This window comes from Pinus tabuliformis, chromosome 8, assembly GCF_031772625.1.
Source record: "Pinus tabuliformis cultivar Carrire ecotype Pingquan chromosome 8, CPIR1, whole genome shotgun sequence".
Classification (NCBI taxonomy): Eukaryota; Viridiplantae; Streptophyta; class Pinopsida; order Pinales; family Pinaceae; genus Pinus; species Pinus tabuliformis.
In genome coordinates this window covers 1,038,567,934-1,038,582,664 of record NC_142294.1, presented here as the reverse complement: position 1 = coordinate 1,038,582,664, position 14,731 = coordinate 1,038,567,934, and the positions used below count along the sequence as shown (strand labels likewise).

The following is a 14,731-nucleotide window of genomic DNA, read 5'->3' as shown; positions in this document are numbered from 1 at the left end:
AGTAGAGGATCCTGATTATCCTCATCTTGCAGATGCTCCTTCCCAATGATGTATGATGAGTTCTATACTAGATGACTTACTTCTACCCATAAGTGCTACTTATGCTTCTAATGAGGTTACCAAGAGCTACTTACTTCAATAAAATCCTACTTCAGCTATCTTTCAAGCTTCTTATGATGATGTCTTGAGCTCTTGCTTCAGTTGAATGCTCCTATGATGCCATCTCCTAAAATGATGCATCTTATCATGCTTCTAATGATTCCTACCATAATAGCCATATTTTACAAGAATTGAAAAGAACTAGGTGGAGAAGACTTATCTCAATCATAGTAGAGATCTTTTACTTCTTCCTTCTTGGATTTCTTCTTTTCGGCATCTTCTACTTCTTCGGTGACATGGGCTTCTTCTCTTCCTCTTTTGTTATTGTCCTTTTTGAGTTTGGGACAATCCCTCTTGTAGTGCCCATATTCTTGACATCCATAGCATTGAACCTTCACCATATTCTTCTTCCTTTTCTGAGGACCAAATTTCCCAAACTTTCCTTTCCTCTTCGCCATGGCAACATATACTTGAGTTTTCACTTTTGATCCTACATCACTTTTTGCTTTCAACCTGGTTTCTTCAATAATGCATAGTGACCATAGATCATTGAATGGAGTAGCTCCCTTCTTCCCATAGATGCTTGATGTAAAGTTACCCTATTCTTTCGGTAATGCATTGAGCATTATAGTAGTCATTTCTTTGTTAGACATTATCTCTCCCAACTCTTGTAGTTGGTCCCTTATTTCAGACACCCTCATAATCTATGAGGCTATTCCATCTTCTTTTGATATCTTTATCTTGTAGAGTTCCTGTCTTAACGATATCACTTCTCCTGCAGTGCTTACGTAGAACAATTCTACAAGTTTGTCATATATTTCTTTTGATGTTTGAAGTTGTGATACATATGGAATGAGTGGGTCCTTGATAGATTCTATGAGAATCCTTTGAGCCCTTACTTCCTCCTTTCATGAACTTTTCATGAGCTTGAGCTTCTTCCTTTGGAGGTTTAGTGATTGAGTCCTTCACATGTTCCAGAACTTCATTTTCTATTAGATTCAACTTTGTCCTTTTCTTCCATGAAAGAAAGTTGGAAGCCCCAACCAACTTGTTGCTTTCCTTGCAAAAAGACATTTTAATAGATTTAGATGTAGACATAAATATACTTACTTGTGAAGATACTCCTCTTCAACATGTTGCCTTCTTGATTTTGATGATGATATTGGTAATAGAGGACTTCTTCTTGATGAAGATGTCTTTCTTCAAAAGATCACTTTGAATCCTTGATGATGATGGAAATGCCTTTGATCTTGTTTTCCTTGGATGAGTAGACTTTAAGATGCTTCAATTTGTATCCTTTCCTTCAGTAAAGGTAGGGTCTTTGAGGTCTCCTTTGAGGTGATGATTGAGCGAGGATCCCCATAATGTTCCAAGTGTAGATGCCTTCTTTGAATGAACCAAGGTTTTTGGCTTCCTTCAAGATGATGAAGTGATCCTTGTCCTCCAAATGCCTTGAAGATGAGAGGATCTTCCTGAAAATTGATTCCTTTGATGTCCTTGAATGTCCCTTGTTGATTTTCCCTTACTTCACTTGTCAGCATAGCTCCGGCTCCATGTTGAGAAATCTGGGGACAGCAAGTGTAGGTGATTTCTCTTACTTTAATAACTTCTTGTGATGCATTTTTACTTTTCTTGGTTAACTTCTTCTTTCCTTTATTATTATTAGTGTTCTCTATCATCAAAAAGCTACCAAATCATTAAAATCAATGAGACAATAGGACACAAGATGTATGTGATTAGCCAGGGCAAAAACCTCTCCAACTGAGAGGAAACCCACCAAAATTCTTCTCTTCTTATTGACCTTCAATTGACAAACTCCAAGACCGTTGACCCTTTGACCAAGACCCTCCAAGACCAAGTCAAACCTTGCTTCTAGTAACTTCTGCAAATCTGACTTTCGGCAGTTTCTTCAGCAACTTCGACCTGCCCAGTAGCTTCTTCTGCAACTTCGACCTACCCAACAGCGTCTTCTGCAACTTTGACCTTCCCAACAGCGTCTTCTGCAACTTCACCTACCCAGCAACTCTTTCTACAACTTCGACCTACCCAACAGCTCTTTCTGCAACTTCGACCTACCCAACAGCGTCTTTCTGCAACTTCAACCTACCCAGCAACTTCTTCTGCAAAAACCCTAACCCTTGCACGTGAGAGAAATAATGATGTATTTTTGCTCCTCTCTTCTTCGCTTGGATAGATTCTCTCTCCTAGAGAATTCGGCTTCCAAAATAGCTCTTCTTGATGACCTAAATTCACTTCTGCAACTCGGCTTTACTGCAATAGCATGAACCCTAATTCCTTCGCATGTGTGGAGAGAAATAGCCCAAAAACAATCCCAAAATTCGACTTCTTCTTCTTCCTTTGTCCTCTTCTTTTTCGCACTTCTTCTCTTCCTTGTGATCGAACTTGTGTGAGTGAAGTGTGTGTTCCAAATGAGGTTGAAGTCTTCTTTATATAGGCTTCTCAATGGGTCAAATTTCTCCTTTAGGCCAACTTGTCTCTTCATGTAGGCTGACTTGATCTTTGTGCCATGACGAGGTCTTGGAGGGTCTTTTGACTCAATAAATTTTCTTTTACAATATGTAACATGCCAAAATGGGTCTTTAATACATGACAATGACTCAATGACTTTATGACAAACCTAGAAGCACTCAATGGGTGCTTGACCTATAAAATAAATTCTCTTGAGCATGAAACCCATGCCTCAAGACTCATAATAATAAATTTATTTTCCTCTTTTCATTAAATACATAAAATCATGATTACATGTCATTATGAAGACCAAACCTAGTTACATATTTCAACAATTTGAGGGTAAATAAAGTATATAATCTAGAAATATGCCACTTGGCAACATGACTTTCAGGAGCTTTGACCAGCATTTTGGTAATCCAATGTATCAGAAGGGGAATGTTGAGAGTCTAATGCCTGTATATAAAGTTAAATGCATCTCTGCTCAATATGGACAAGGCCATAACTGACAGAAGGAATAGAAAAATTCATTCCCCCCCAACAGTCTGAATGGCATAAAAAATGCATATTTTTCTTATGATGCTTTTGCAGGGAAACACTAGCAGAGTTGGAGCTAGGGGGTGTGCCAATTATGGGGGTAGGAGGATCGTGTTCAGAAAATGACTCACCATAGGTTCAAACAATCTGACCAACCTGTGGGTTAATTTTAGTCCTTCACAAGAAAACCCTGAGAGAGCTGGATATAGCAAATTGTTGATTATGAGGGGTAGGATAACTATGTTCAACAAAGAACTTACCATATGTTCAAACGAACTGGCCAAGCTATGGGCTAAAGTTCTAGTTACAATGACTGCAAGGGCAGTTAGAACTGACAATTGGGTAATCTTCAGTGACTCTCTTCTGATATGTATTGGGCACCACTGCAGATGGCCAAGAATTAAAATGGGTTTTCAGGACATCAGGTTTGCACACATGTTTAGAGAAAATAACAGGCAGCAGATGCTAAAGCAAGGGAGGCTACTCGGTTGGATTTGGGCTAATTTTCAGCATGGGGATTGAAGGAGAGTGGGACTAGAATCCAATGGTCCCTCTAATCTCACACCAACATAAAAAGTGTGTGTTGCCTTTGCAGTAAAGGCTATTTGAGGCTCTTGAACTTTCTGGACTGGAAATTCTGTTGCATTCACCCTTTACCTTAATGATAAGGATTTTTGTCTTTCTTTCTAACTTGCTGCGGTAACTGCTGCTAGTAAAGGGAGAGTGGTGGTCGAAGGACAGTGGGATTAGAAGCTCATGATCCTTCTAATCTCACAGAAACATGAAAAGTGTCCGATTTTCCCTTTTCCTAAAAGCCATTTGAGGTTCTTCAACATTTCGGACCTGAAATTGTTGTATTCACCCTATATCCTCATGGTAAGGGTTTTCTTTCTTTCTAATTGCTGTGGTAAGTGCTGCTAGCATAAGGGCAGGTAATATTGAAGCACTTTGTTCCTGCAGTCAATAGTTGATAATGATCATTAATCTCAACGAGTACTTCACGGATCATTTTTACTTATCCTGGTTTGGATATTGACACCCTGATAAATCCAGATGAAGGATGCTGCCGCAACCATATATGCATGTAATATTTTATTAAATTAATAGAAAATCTGACTTTTTTCTTCTGGACAAAAGATAATTATAATGATAATAAAAATTAAATTAAATTAAAAAAAAAAAAATATATATATATATATATATATATAGAAATAAAAATTAAAAAAAAAAAAAAATATATATATATATATATATATAGCTTCCATCCAAATATCAAGTATATAACAGGGAGATATATATATATATATATATATATATAGCTTCCATCCAAATATTACGTATATAACAGGGAGAATGAATGGTTACCCCCAAAATAAAGGTTGAGAACTGCGAATTTCTGAGAGTAACAGGTCCATCTTGAGCATTGTCATGGAAAATATCAGAAAAGAACAAGAGGTATATAGAAACAACTGAAACAAGAATTGCATGTGCAGTAGAGAAACTCCTGCATAAATCCAAACATATTATCAGTTTTGACAGGTTTATGCAAAGTATACAAAAAATGTAAGTCTTCAGCAGCATGGATAAACAATTCAAACTGCATTAACAGATAATAGTTGTTAGACATCTCATAGATACAGGACTGATTGCAGCATACCTGTTGTTCCATTCAATTTGCTCGAATTTTGCAAGCTTGCAGTAGCCTTTGAAGTATAGCGGAGTGATCACCTTGGTTGTATCGTAACACTGCAACAATTAAAATCGCAGAGGCCAATGAAATTGAAATCACAATATAAGATTCAAAATTTGACAACGAATACTGCTACAATTGATAGGAAACCACTTTGATGGAATCACATCATGATTTACGCACCAGATCTGGGGGCAAGGGATTTCACTTCATCTGTTTGTTTGGTAGATTAAATAACTAAAGGTCATATCAAAAAGAAAAAGGACTTCAACATTTAAGTCGAGATTAATTGCCACAAGCTTGGTAGTTACGGTTAGCTTCTGCTAGTCTCAGGTATGATTGAAATAACCAAAGTAACAAGGAAACACTTTTGAACTCTTGAACAATGTTGCAATGGGAAAAAGTACAACCCCCCTTCAAATGGGACATCAGACACAAATTTCAGGTTGGAATTTGACAATATCAAATCCTACTCTGAACTTAATGCTTTTGGGTGGAAATGTTTAATGAATGCTCAGAGGCAACTGGCTCACAACTATAACAAATTGTTGAAAACACAAAGGCAAGCACATAGACACAAATGTGGATCTTTGCTATGATGTGGATCATATACAGAAACGCAGGAGTGGCTCTATGTAAAATTATGTGGATCATATCTAGATTTTTTCAAATGCAGGAATGGCTTTATGTAAAATTAGGAAAATTCAACATAAACTAGATTTTCTCAATCCAAGAAGAGGGAAAAAGTTCATATATCTCTCAAAAGTTGCCAGATTTTCTGTTGATTTGCTTTAAAAAACACAGACTACTGTAGCACATGATTCAAATTGAAGCCCCAAAGAATAAAGTTATAAATTGTGTTGTTACGATATAAAATGAATCATTACTAAAGAAATGGTTTGCTTTTAATTGCCTTTATTTTTCAGGTAAAATGCTTGAACTTGCAGACTTAACAGCCACAACCCTTTGTCAAAAGTTAAAACACTGTCGACAATTCCTTAGAAAGCTTATTGTATGCGGAGATTGCTTCATATGGAGATAAGGATGCATGTGGAGGGTAGGCAATACCAGTGTTTATAACATTGGTGATTTTTCACTGATGTTACAGAAAATCGCGACATTTCCCCTGCATTGAAAAATTACCAAGCAAAAATCATGATTTTTTGTAAAACATCACGTTATTTCCTGAAATCTTGCACCACAGTGGAAAAAATTGCCTAGCCAACCAACCCACAGGGTTTGAACACAATTTGATGGTGTTTTTTGGTCATTTTTGTTTGTTTGCTTTTGGAGAAGGAAGGAGGAGAGCTTGTCATCATCTTGTGATCATCTTCAAGGAAGGATCGAGGACCAAACAACCCTCATCATCACCAACAAATATTTTTTAATGGAGCAAAGGTTCAGGTTTATTTTCCAAAGCAGTGAAATGGTGTTGTCATGTTCGATTCACAGGTATGTTCTTAAATCAGTGTTGCAAACATCCCAATTTTGTGATTTTTTGGCCTATAGCTGATGTTTGAACATTTTTACAGATATTTTTGCGATTTTTAGAATTTTTTGGTTTTCTGGACCCTTCTTGATTTTTCCCGATGTCAATGTTTGCAACATTGTCTTAAATCCAACCATGTCAATGGATTTTTTTCATAGATTTAGGCTTGCTTGCTTGCCTCTTCATTTCCCTATATTTTCCTTTTTTTGTGATTTTGCCATGATTTCCATGCTCATAACACAGTGTAAGAGTTCCTTTTATAATGGGACAGCAAGCTTGATTTTAGTTTTTTATACACCCTCTTATAGCAATTTTTCATTGCAAATAGTCTAATCTAAATTTCTAAAGGTTGGCTTTCTTAACTGAATATTCTGTTCTTTTTTTCTAGTAGGGGTTTAATGCCTTTTTTTGTGTCTTTGGTGCCCTAAGATTGAATTTTGATGCTGTCCATTTCCACTGCAAATATGCTGAAGGCCCTGGATCCATTTTGGCAATATGGGGAACTTGAAGATGTGACAAACCAGCAAAAACTGAATTGCAAATTGTATGGGCAGCAAATCATGGGAGGGATTAGCAAGTTGAAATACCATTTGGCTATGATCCCCGGGGCATCATGTTGGGCTTTGTATGTCTTCTAGCCCGAAGGTTATGAAACTCGCCAATGATTTAATTTATGCAAAGGACAGAAAGAAAGAAGAGGCAGCTGCAAACAGGGCCAAACATGCAAGAAAATCTTTCTTTGAAATCCTCTTATGCTCCTACTTCTTTTAGGAGAATCATGTGACTGATTCTTCCCTCACTGAATGTTGGAAAAGTAACCAGGTTCAGTCTTCATATATATCCTTGTACTTGTATCAATTTGTATTTTATGTAAAAGAAGAAAAAGAATTTTATTTGTTCACGCATGGGTTTCATGCTCAAGTCTAGGTTAAGCATATGTCCTTCATGCTTCTAGAGAATGTTGAGTCAAGAAGAGTATTTGTCATATATTAAAGTTCCAGTTGGACTCTTTGTAACAAAAGAAAAATATTAATTTTTGAGTCATGTAAAGTCTTTTTGTCCTCCAACACCAAGTTGGCCCCGCCATGATAAGTCGGCTCTGTTGAGGCACCTTTTCACTCTCTTGGATGACTATATATAAGGAAGACTTTGTCCTCCTTTGAAGACACAACAAAACAAGTTCAGTTTCTGCAATTAAGAAGACAAAAGGAAGAGTGAAACACAAGAAGAAGGAGAAACCTAATGAAGAAAAAGAAAATTCGAGTTCTTGGACTGTTTTACCCACATGTATGAACTTATGAAGGGATCTAGGGTTTCTGTGTAAGTTGCAGGGCCAAAGATTGCAGGCCGAATCGCATACCTGAGGAAGAGAGACGAGATTCTGAGTTGGAACAGAATTTGTGGAGGTTGACCATCTTTGACTTGGTGAACTTTCACTTGACTGAAGAAAGACTTTTGGAGGGCTGACTTTGTGCTTGGAGGAGGTTTAGTCTTTGGGTCTTGGAGGTCTCGTTTTGATCTGATTGTATAAGAAGAGCATTGTTTGGGTTTTCCCCAATTTTGGGGTTCTGCCCTGGCGTGGAGCCTATAATTTGTGTTCTTTGTGTCTTTGTGTCTATGTGATCTTCATGTTTTGGTAATTGCTTGATGAAGAAGTAAAACTAAATAATAAAAGGCCAACAAATATCACAAGTAATTATCAAGTAAGGAGAATTAATTTTAATCTATAAACACATTGATTTTCCAACACTAAGCAAGACACACTGCTTCTTCAGGGGACTAAGTTGTCTTCCTCTTCCCAAAAGCCTTCTCCCATTCTGCAATCTTCTCCAGGAGAGTGTCAAAAGTAATGGACTTAAGTTGCTCACTAGCTTGCAGGGATTCAAGGTAATGAGATTATCTAGGGTAGAGAGCCTTGACAAAGGCTGTGAGAGGAATGTCCATCTTCACTTAATTAGCATCTATATGCATGATGGCTCTAATTTCAGAGGCTAGAGCCAAGGGATCATTATCTTTCAACTCAAGGTTGAAGAGTTTGACACTGTTAACTCAACTTACTCTCTATTAACTGCAGCAGTCACTAAATTTAGCCCTAGTAGTGTTGAAAAGTGTAACTAGTTTCAGTCTTCATAATGATATGTGTAATCATGATTTTATGTAATTGATGAAAAGGAGAAAATAAAATTATTTTTTTAATGCTTGAATCATGGGTTTCATGATCAAGGAATTTTATTTTATAGTTAAGGCTCTCATTGTGAGCCTTTATGGTTGGTCATCATGTCATAAAGTCCATGGAGTCAATGTCAAAGTTTGAAGACCCATTTGGGCATATTACACATTGTAAAAAGAAAATTTGATTGTGTCACAAACCCTCCAAGACGTCATCTCAAACCCTCCTTCATGCCGGCCTTCCAAAAAAGAAAAGGATGCTTCTAGGATGACAAGCCGGCTTACCATTGGCACAAGTCGGCTTATTTGATGGACAAACACTATATATATGGCAGCTCGGCCTTCATTAGAGAAGAACAATTTCGAACAAGCAAGCAAGTGAGAAAAGGAAGTGTGAAAGATCTCAAGTAGAGTCCTATTACCAAGCAAAGAAAGAAGGGTCATCACTGAGTTTATTTTTTATTTGTTTTCTGGGCTATCACCTCCACACGTGCGAGAATATAGCGGTGTCTGCTGCAAAAAGGGTCGAGATATTACAATCATCTTGAAGAAGGCGGATTTAGGAAAGAATCAAGTGCCTACTCAAGCCGAGTTGAGGAAGAATAGTCTCCATTTCAAGCGAAGGAAGTTGAGGAAAAAAAATCTCTTTAGTATCGAAACTAGGGTTTCTAAAGAAGGGCCGAAAGGTGTTGATCTGAGCTAATGACCAAAATCTGAAGGTTAGCCGAAGTAGTGGGAAGTTTGACTATCATTGACTCAAGGAAGAAGAACTTAAACAATGAAGCCTTGTGACTTGGTCTTGGAGAAGGTAATAGGTCAACAGTCTTGGATATGGTCTTGGTGTTCGTTAATTGAAGTCTCTATAAGAAGAAGAATTCGTTTGGGTTTTTCTCTCAAGAATAGAGAGGTTTTCGTCGTGGTTAATCGCCTAGATTCTGTGTCTCTTGTCTCTTTATAGTTCATGTTTTCGTAATTGTTTGGTGAAGAAGTACACTATAATAGTCTAAGAAAAGAAATATCCTAATCTAAAGCAGTAAAAAGCATTCACAAGCAATTATCATCATAGAGAAATCACCTAATCCTAATGCCCTAGATTTCTCAACATGGTATCAGAGCTAAGGTGAAAAATCAAGGAAAGGGCATCTCATCAAGGGACGCACAAGCACTCGAGGATCAAATCTCGAAGGATATCAAAGGGAAGTCAAGATCTACAAAGAAATGTCAAAACCCTAGATCGAAGTCAACACCAGAAGAAGTCTAGGGATCCTCAAAAGACCACAAAGACCCTACTCAAGCTTAAGGAACCTACGAATCAAGGTTTCTTGAAGACTATTCATCCTAGAGAAGCAAGATCAAGGACGTTGTCATCATCTTCAAAAAGTTCTAAGGCAATCTCCCTTTCGTTGAAGCAAGGTCCTTACCATTGAAGAAGATCATCCAAGAAGCATCAAGACATCATCACGAAGTCATCATTGATCACAAGGCATCAAAGGATCTAAAGTGATCTCCGTCTTTGTGGAGTCAAGGATCATTCTTGAAGAGAACTATCTTCATCAAGAAGAAGTTCTTTATTATCTATATCATCATCAAATTCAAGGAGACAACAAGTGGAAGTATATTTATGTCTACATCTAAATCTGTCAATGTGTCTTTTAGCAAGGAAAGCAACAAATTGGTTGGGGCTTCAAACTATCTTGCATGGAAGAAGAGGACAGATCTGAATCTCATTGAAAATGAGGTCACGAAACATGTCAAAGGCTCAATCACCAAGCCGTCGAAAGAAGATGCTCAAGCACTTGCAAAGTTTACGAAAGGGGAAGTATGAGCTCAAAGGATTCTCATAGAACCCATCAAGGATCCCCTCATCCCATATGTATCTAAACTCAAAACTTCAAAAGAAATATATGACAAACTAGTAGAGTTGTTTTCCGTAAGCACTATAGGAGAAGTTATCTCATTAAGGCAAGAACTCTACAAGCTAAGAAGAAGGAATAGCCTCATACTTTACGAGGATATTTGAAATAAGGAATCAACTTCAAGATCTGGGAGAAATAATCTCTGACAAGGAGATGACCACCATAGTACTAAATGCACTACCAGAAGAGTGGGGCAACATTACTTCAAGCATTTATGGGAAGAAAGAAGCTACTCCATTCCAGGATCTATGGACACTAGTCAAGATTGAAGAAACTAGGATGAAGGGAAAAATTGGTGCAGGATCAAATGAGCAAAATCAAGCATATGTTGTTATGGCAAAGAGAAAAGGAAATTTTAGGAAATTTGGTCCTCAGTAAAAGAAAAAGAGCATGGCTAAGATTCAATCCTATGGATGTCAAGAATATGGGCATTACAAAAGAGATTGTCCAAAGCTCAAGAAGCACAATAACAAAAGAAGAAGAGAAGAAGCCCATATCACCGAAGAAGTGGAAGAAGTTGAAAAGAAGAAATCCAAGAAAGAGGAAGTAAGAGATCTCTACTATGATTGAGAAAGTCTTCTTCACCTAGTCCTTTTCAAGATTTTGTTTTTAAGTTCTTCTATTGTAAGATATGGCAATCACGAGCCACTAAGGAGCATGATAGGATGCATCATGGCATCATAGAAGCACTGAAAGCAAGAGCTTGTGATCAGAGAGAAGCATGAAGGAGAGCAGAAATAAAAGTCTATGTCAGTCACCGATGGACAGTTATAGCTCTTGGTAACCTCATTAGAAGCATAAGTGGTACTTATAGGAAAAGGAAAAAGTCATCTAGTTCAAAGCTCAACATATATCAGTCAAAAGGAAGCATTTTCTGGATGAGGATACTTAAGATTCTCTATTGGAATCTTCGTCGAAAGGTTCACCAATTAAAGGGAAGCAAGTGTTTCATCAAGAATTCCAACTTGTGGAATTCATGGAATGATGGTATGATGACAAAAGAGGTGAAGCAGATCAAGGGATTGAAGTTCTTTCAATCAAGGAAGCTGCTAAAGGAAGTCTAGATGACCTAAAGGAAAATGAGGTATGTATGCTTGTATTCGATATTGTAGAGTCATGTCATATGGTTGCAGGTAACATGGATAAATGCTCTATCTCAAGAGCATGATCAAAAGAAAAGAATCTCCTCCATTGAAAAGATGCAGGAAGGCATGGGTCACACATTGACTAGATGAAATCAACATAATATGTCCTCATATGAAATATGAGGTGGTTGACAATAATTCGAGGAACTATGATCGGAAGTTCCTAGAAGGAAATGTGTGAAGAAAAAAAGCAAGAGACCGTGAAATATGCAACTATGGAGAAGGCAATCAACATTCGAGGACTAAGAGATTTGACTATGATATCTACATGAAAGATATGAAGCAGTCTGGAAAAAAAAGGATACCCTTGAGAATGTATATCTTTTGGCGATGTGTCAATGTGTATGTCGGATGTTGATGCAAACAGAAAGAGGTCATGATGAAAGACCATCACAAAGGTAATTTTGATTTAATGTTCATTCCTTATTTTTGAATGATATCTGGATGGGCTTATGCAAGGCTGCCAAGGAAACAACTGTAAATGTCTTCCACAATTGATGCCCATGTAGCAGGATGAAAGATCCTTGAGGAAATATCGCATGAAGAAAGGCAGCATGGCATGAACAAAGACTAGATATGGACTAATGGATCACTTTTCGATGATAGAAATGATCACATGACTGACTCGTGAATAAAAGTGATGGATGGTTTGTGCCCAATGAGGAAGTCCAAAAATATGTAGACTCTATGACAAAGAAGAAATTCATGACATCAAAGGAAGGAGTTCTACAAGCAGCTGGTTATCTCGTGATCCCCACCTGAACCGCTATTGGAAGCAAGTCCCTGGTCAAGAGGGATGTTGGTCAAGTCCCTAATTAAGGGGGAGATTGGGTACATTCCTTTTATAGGAATGGGTACATTCCTTCAGTGGAATGAGTATGTCCTCCCTAAGTTGAGAGGGAGAGATAGATACATCATTCTTGTCTTCACTTGGGAAGACAAAATGGAGGATTAGGTAAACATCTGGCATTTGATACTCTTTCAAGATGAGTTAGGTCATCCAAGATAAGAGTCGTTGTAGAGGATCAATATTCTTTAAGGACTAGGAATCCCAGATAACTGGTGGAACAAACTTTAAGAACCTGAGTAGGACGTGTTCCGAGAGAGACAATGATGACGGTGTCTATACATCATTGGTTTCTCCAACATTGAGCTCTGATCTTGTGGAGATATAGAGCAGTTAGTCAAGGCCTTGCTATGTGATAATGTTAGATTATATGATGCTATATACATGGGTTACCAATTTGAATCTTCTTATGAGAATTCTTTAGATTGAAAATGTCCTGTTGGAAATACTGAGAGGGGGGTGAATCAGAATTCCTTTTCAATTGTTATTTTTACCAGTTAAATCATTTATATTTAGAACACAAAATGAACAACAGGAATAAATTCTTTTATTAATATAACCTTTACAAAAAATCAAGTATAGTGTATATAGGGCTCCAACCAGTTGCCAAGCACCAACTTGGACTTTTTGTGAGGCTCCAACCTCCAGGGCACCAACCCTGTCTTGTCAAGGCACCAACCTTGGATTTAGGAGCACCAACTCCAAGGACACCAATCCTTCCAATTCTCAAGAACCAACCCCAAGGGCTCCGACCCTATCTTGTCAAGGCATGTTTTGATTGTATTACACTGCTTTCAAAATCCTCTTCACTGTGTTCTGTCAATCTACAACTTCAATGCTACATCAATGACAACCCCTCTTCATATGAAGGAGTCTTCACAACTCTTCGTATTGTCCACACAGAGTCTGCAAAGTTACCTCATGATGATTTCAAATAGCCATCATGATCTCCAACAATGTTTCCAAGATCTGCTGATGCTTTTCAACAAGATATCCTTGATAAGTTGTGCTAAGCTCTCAATATCTGCACAAAGGTAATTCTCTGTTCTTTACTGTTGTGGTAACTATTTCAGGCATGCCTGCTTCTCATTGTTCTTGCTATCGCGATCTCTTACTTCCCAAAAACAAATTCACATACGCTTCAATGCTGGTGCTGGCTACTGCTCCCTTCAAACGATGTCAGATGAAACTTTATTTTCCCCTCGCAAAATTGTTTTTCAGGGTGCGTTATGTACTTGATTAATTCATCACTGGTCTATGTCTTTCAAAGGTTACCCTGATCAACAGAGTTTCTCATCCTTCGGCTTCCTTCTGTCCTGCTAGACCTTCGGCTTCCTTCCGTCCTGTTGGACCTTCGGCTTTTTTCCTTCTGTCCTGCTGGACCTTCGGCTTCCTTCTGTCCTACTGGACCTACAGCTTTCTCTGTTTCTTCCAGTTCACTGGTTGTGAACTTTCCTTGTTCTCTGTTATAGATGCCTGATACGCCTGACCTTTGGCTTCCTTTTTCGCTCGCTTGATCTTCGGCTTCCTCTGCGCTCGCTCGACCTTTTGGCTTCTCGACCTTCGACTTCTCGATCTTCAGCTTCCTCTGTCTCTTCGAGTTCACCAATACTCAAAAGACACGTTCATTTGGAAGAGAGGCCGACTTATGATGTCACATATTAAAATTATATCAGAGAGGCCCTTTCATCCACAAACTTAATTATTCACGGAAATCGCATCACAAGAGAGGTTATACCCATATTGGAGATCCCACGTGCCACGTCATTCCTTTAATCCCGCAATCGCAACTTTCATGAAAATCTGAGGTTTTACAAGTGTGCTCTGTCCTCCGATATCAACATCATCGATATTCACATATCAACATAGTTAAAACCATATAATGGGTGGTCCCACCAGCCACATCATCACCTTAATCGCAATCGCAATTTTCGGAGGTTTGCACATAACATAGTGATTCCACTACTGCCGACGGAGCGGATGCGATACGATCTTAAGCAGTTGTTAATAAACCCGTCGAGTCCACAACCTTATCGCAATCAGCGGTTTTCCATCGTTACATCTCTTCAAGACTTGTGATATGCGACGGATGCGATATTTCTTTAGAGTTGTTACCATAAAATGATCGGGTCCGCAGTACATATCACAATCAGCGGATTTCAATGTGGCAAGCCTTTAAAGAGGCTTGCGACGTGGCGGATGTGATGTCATATTAAGGGTTGTTACTATAATCAATTCGAGTCCGCATGTATTATCGCAATTGCAGTTTTAGTGTGACATTCCTTTAAGACTTGCGATGTGAAGGTTCTGATACACGCAGATGCGATATTACAATAGGGCAGTTTATAATGGAGCGATCAAGTCCGCACC

General features: G+C 38.2%; 1 protein-coding gene across 1 annotated transcript in view; it reads right to left on the bottom strand.

Moving 5' to 3' along the window:
• Positions 1 to 14,731, bottom strand: part of LOC149238907 (uncharacterized) — a 212,354-nt gene that overhangs the window by 110,918 nt on the left and 86,705 nt on the right. The window contains exons 3-4 of the mRNA XM_089373226.1: positions 4,763 to 4,851; positions 4,471 to 4,609 (exon numbers count right to left, since the gene is read on the bottom strand). Of these exons, the coding sequence (XP_089229352.1) occupies positions 4,471 to 4,609; positions 4,763 to 4,851 (228 nt within the window). The remainder of the gene's footprint in view (positions 1 to 4,470; positions 4,610 to 4,762; positions 4,852 to 14,731) is intronic.